This window comes from Parasteatoda tepidariorum, chromosome 6 (assembly GCF_043381705.1).
Source record: "Parasteatoda tepidariorum isolate YZ-2023 chromosome 6, CAS_Ptep_4.0, whole genome shotgun sequence".
NCBI classification, from domain to species: Eukaryota; Metazoa; Arthropoda; class Arachnida; order Araneae; family Theridiidae; genus Parasteatoda; species Parasteatoda tepidariorum.
The window spans coordinates 4,503,249-4,508,274 of NC_092209.1; the positions used below are offsets into that span (position 1 = coordinate 4,503,249).

The 5,026-nt window shown below is 27.7% G+C and overlaps 1 protein-coding gene across 1 annotated transcript in view; it reads left to right on the top strand.

The window, feature by feature from the left end:
* Positions 1-5,026, top strand: part of LOC107447628 (pleckstrin homology domain-containing family O member 1) — a 60,684-nt gene that overhangs the window by 36,610 nt on the left and 19,048 nt on the right. Inside the window, exon 5 of the mRNA XM_016062583.4 lies at positions 2,240-2,347. Within this exon, the coding sequence (XP_015918069.1) occupies positions 2,240-2,347 (108 nt within the window). The remainder of the gene's footprint in view (positions 1-2,239; positions 2,348-5,026) is intronic.

Sequence of the window (5,026 nt, forward strand, 5' to 3'; positions counted from 1 at the left end):
TTCTTATTTCAGAAACAATTTTTTTCTTTTTTTAAATCAGCAGTGGGGACAAGTGAGGGAATGACATATTGGTATATTTTAATTACCTAAAATAAATAAAAAATAAAAATTGATAATTTTATTTTTATTCTTTTGTTAGCCTGCATTCTGAAGGACACTTTCCCTGAAAAATTTTTTTTCGTAAGTTGTAAAACAAACATAAAATATATGGGGTCATGAAAATGACTGTTTTTGTGAGAATGACCCATATACGTTTAAACTATTCAAATGTTATTGTAGTCAAAATCATTTTAAGCCCCTTCTCTGTCGGAATTTTTTTTCCGAATTTCTGGCCAGAAAAGCAATTTTTTTATTGCTGAAAATTAATATATGTTCTGTCCTAAATTCAAAAATACAAAATATTTTTGTCAGCAAGCAGTTTTTTGCTTGACCAATTAGTGGTTAAATATGTGTTGTCCCTTCTACTGATCTCCAGTTTTCCCTGCAAACGCACCCAAGTTTTTTCTTAAAAAAATACACTTTGATGACATATTTATTAACTTCTTCGCATGGCAAACGACACCAACCATACGAGCTCAAAAACGCTGGACATATGAGATGCAACATCGACAGAGAATGAATTTAACCGTATTTATTTAATGAAGAGTAAAATGTGATATAAATTTTGCCACCACAATAAATATAAAAATAAAATCTTCCAGAATAACCAAAAGAGTTAACTAAATTCTTATATATTGCAAAATAAAAATACTGGCCAGTAGTCTGTTAGGGTTTTAATTTAACAAGAAGCAAAGCGTAAGTTCTTCATAAATTAAAAATTATGATGAAAATTAACTATTGACTTCATTGTAAATTAAGTATTCACTTAAGATCTATGCAGAGTTGTCAACTGCTTTAAAAAATATTTTATAAAATATTTGTAACATATTTATTTAAAATATTTTTTACAAAAATTGTCGTTTCGTAAAATATTTTATAAAACAAACTAAAATCTAAATTTTTCATAATATTTAGTAATTCACATATTTTATATGAAAATATTTTCCTTCTTTTTAATTACAAGCCGAATATTTACGAAATATTTTACAAATTATTTTATAAAATATTTGTAAAATATTTATCTAAAATATTTTTTTAAAAAATTGCATTTTTGTAAAATATTTTATAAAATAACTTGCTCCGGACAGCAAACTTATATTTTAAAGTGGTGGTTTATCAGTTGTGATTTTTGGTTTAATAAATTCAATTTAGTAGATTTTTATCCACCACTATTTCTAAATAATTCGTTGGCTTATATGATTCACCACTTTATAATACTTATGTCATGCTTAACCACTTAAAAAGCAAGCAAGAACAGTAAAATATTTGCTAAATTTAATTTGTTGTTATTTACCGTTATTTTAATTTATTTTTTATAATATTGCTTTATTATTTTTATAATTTATTTATTATTTTGGCGTATCCGGAGCAGTTGGTATCTCTGAAATAATAGATAAGTAAAATTTAAAGCTCTCAGAATTTTTTGCAATTCATCCATTTTATATGCAAATATTTTCAAATTTTTTTTTAAATCGCAAGCCGAATATTTGCGAAATATTTTACAAATATTTCATAAAATATTTATAAATATTTTATTCGCGAATACGTGCGAAATATTTTATGAAATAATTACTATGAATATACGATAAAACGAAAATACGATACTTTTTTTTCATCAATGATTATTCAGAAGATTTTGCGGATACTTTATCATTTCTTTGTAAAATGTTTAGATAAAATATTTTTTGATAAAACATTTTATAAATTAGTAGAAAACAAAAATCGAAAGCTCTCAGAATTTTTGTTAACTCATATATTTTATACGCAAAAAAAAAAAAATTTTTTTTAATCACGAGCCGCCACTATTATCTCAGAAAAAGTTATCAGAAAAAGAGTTAAAAGTTTCCTTTTTAAAAAAATTTGTTAAAAGTGAAACAAAGTCATATTCAGTTTTTAAAAATGAAATATAAATCAAAAGAATTGTTATGATCGAATGTTTAAACAAGCTCACTTAATAAATAAAAAAAAGAAAGAAATCTCCTTATCAATTCTCGTTATATGATAAGCCATTAGTTTTAATTCCACCCGAGGTTTTTATCAGAAATGCATCACGTGTTTAAACAAGAGCGTGGGCTGGGTAGAGTACTCAATTAAGACATTTGTTTTAAACCTTGTTGTTGATATGGATTGTGTTCAACAGGAGACAACTGAAGCAGCGAGCACCACATGTTTAGTCAATGCAACCAAAGATCGAGCCAGAGGACCTCAAGGTAGACGATTACCGCAAAGGAAATCCTTGATGCCACAGGTACGAATTATTTATCATTAGAGAATAATTTAACGTGCATATGCTTGTGATTTTTGTTAATTGAGTACGATAAAAACTACATATCATGATTGCCCACCGGGAAGTTTAAGCTCACCAGAATATTTTAAGTGGTTGAAAATTAAAAATTTAAGGTTTGTGGGAAATTTAATGATTGTTTAAGTCAACCTTCGTTTAACTTCGTATTCAAATTCAACCTAACGTGTCTTAATATACTAGTGATTCGGTATTTAATATTTATAGTGGTAGTTATCCCACAATACTTCCCTTCTAGAATTTTATCAGTGATAGAATTCGATGAACGAATATCACTAGTTTAATCATGCTGTTTATTTATTTATATCAATTTTTGCTTCATAGCATTTCACTCATTATTTTTTTGTTTTTAGAGTATTTCTCTAATTTATTTATTCATCCTTCATTTTTTATTTATAGTACATTTCGCTCATTTCCCCCCTTTCATTTATGGTTATGTCAATTTGCTCATTATTTTTCTTCAATAACCGGGGTATAATATTTCTTCAATTATATTTCGTCGTATTAATATTTCGTCAATAATATTTCTTCAATAATAATTATGTCAATTTGCTCATTATTTAACCGGAAGAATTTATTTACTTCACCGGTTTTTTTATTCTTTCTTTGAGCAGTATTATTAAGCAAACCAACTGTTTAATGTGGACTATCCATCAATGTTGGCAAGTTCATATCACGTTCGGCGGTTGACGATGAGGGGAATTCAATCTTTGACTTAGGGATGCCAACTGCTCCGCTTTCTGTAGAAGTTTTAATAAAGTGGTAACTTATTAAATAGTAAAACACGTAGAATAAGGATAAATACGCCTACTTTTTAAAAAAGTAACCACGAGTATAGTTTAACAAAGTTGCATTTGATATGATATATAGAATTTTCGATAAGTAGTAGTGTAAAAATTATTTAAAATGATAAATACTAAACCTAAAATAACTTGGAACAACATATTTTTATCGAATGTACCTCGAAGAAGAATCAAGATAACATGTTTTATATACTAGTTACTTAGTATTTAATATTTATAGTGATAGCTACGCCACAGGTTAACTTTATCTAATTTCACCTGCCTTTCAGATTGACTAATACAATACGAACCAAGTTCCTATCCCGGAGCATTATATCAGTGGTTGGAAAAACTACAATATTTTTGTAGTTTATTACGACTACTTTGTTACAAATGTAGTAAACTATAACTACTTTTTTAATGTATTAATTACAAATTACTTTCGAAATGTAATAACTTCTTCACTACTTAAAGGAACCGAACTTTGCTGGAGAAATTATTTTACACCTGTATAATTTGCACTGCTGGATAAATTGACTTACACATTATGTTCATAATGGTTTTGAATAAAAAAAAATTGGCTTATATTAAACATGAAGAATTATTAAGAAATTCTTAGTTACGTGAGACAGTTTGTTATTCCAAAACATTTTATTCGAATTTGTTCATTTTATCTTCAATTTTTTATGCCCTTCTAGACAGCGAATATTTAATTTAAGAAATGCTAGGAAATTATCCAATACTTGCCATTTCGTGAAGTGTTCTTTTATTACTTCTACGGAATTAAGTGCGTCTAAAATAGGTTCCCTTCTTTTGAAATAACATCAATGCTTCAATATTCATTCGCGTGTGAAAGTGCGACTAAATTGATAAATGATCTATTATTTATATTGGCTAGCTTAAATATTAGTTATACGTGACTCCAAATACACAATTCTTGTTAACTCACAGTGAAAGGGGCATTGTCCATTGACAGACCCGCGAAGATTTGTACCCATCGAATTCAAAAAATGATTTGTGTTAGAATCCTGTTCATATATTAAACTAACGTAAAAAGTAGTTGCCAGGAATTGCTACAAACTACCGTTTTTTGTATTGCACTACTAACTGCACTACTTTTTTTTTTTTTAAAAAAAAAGGTAGCACACTATAGGGGAGAGTGGGGTCAATTGTAACAGGGTACGATTGTAACAGAGCAGAAATTTCGNTGACTTAAAATCAGTTTCTTTATAAAACATAAATTAATAAACGTATCGGTTGAAACAAGTATTTACGTATCAGCGAGCAGTGGCACGAACTCAGCACAGTTTATAAGTCAGATGCATATGTGCGCTTGTCCAAATGTCACGTGTGACGAACATTGACGTTACAAACGCAAATGTCACGGGCAGTTTGTAAACTGTAAACAGTGCTGAATATTTGCAGTGTCATTCATAAAAATTTTAAAGTTTTGGATAATTAGTTATTATTTCGATAAAAACCATTCGCTTAGTTTAGATATCAACTTTAATTATCAATGCATGTAAAAAAAAGAGGGTAAGCATTTATAATATGGATTAATACAACCAGCGACAAAAGTATAGCACACTTTGTATTTTTTTACGAAAATTAAAATTGACCAATTTTGAACCCAATATAGCGAATCTTGCAAGAAATCACCAGGCACACCCATCTAATTGATTAAGAAGCAATAAATCTGTAGTTACTTTACTTATTATTTCTACTTATTCATAATTACTTATTATTTAATAAATATTAAGGTATTTAAATTTCAACATTAATATATTTTTCATAAAACTATTGTTACACAATGTACTATTACTTTAATAAATGTTTAAAATCA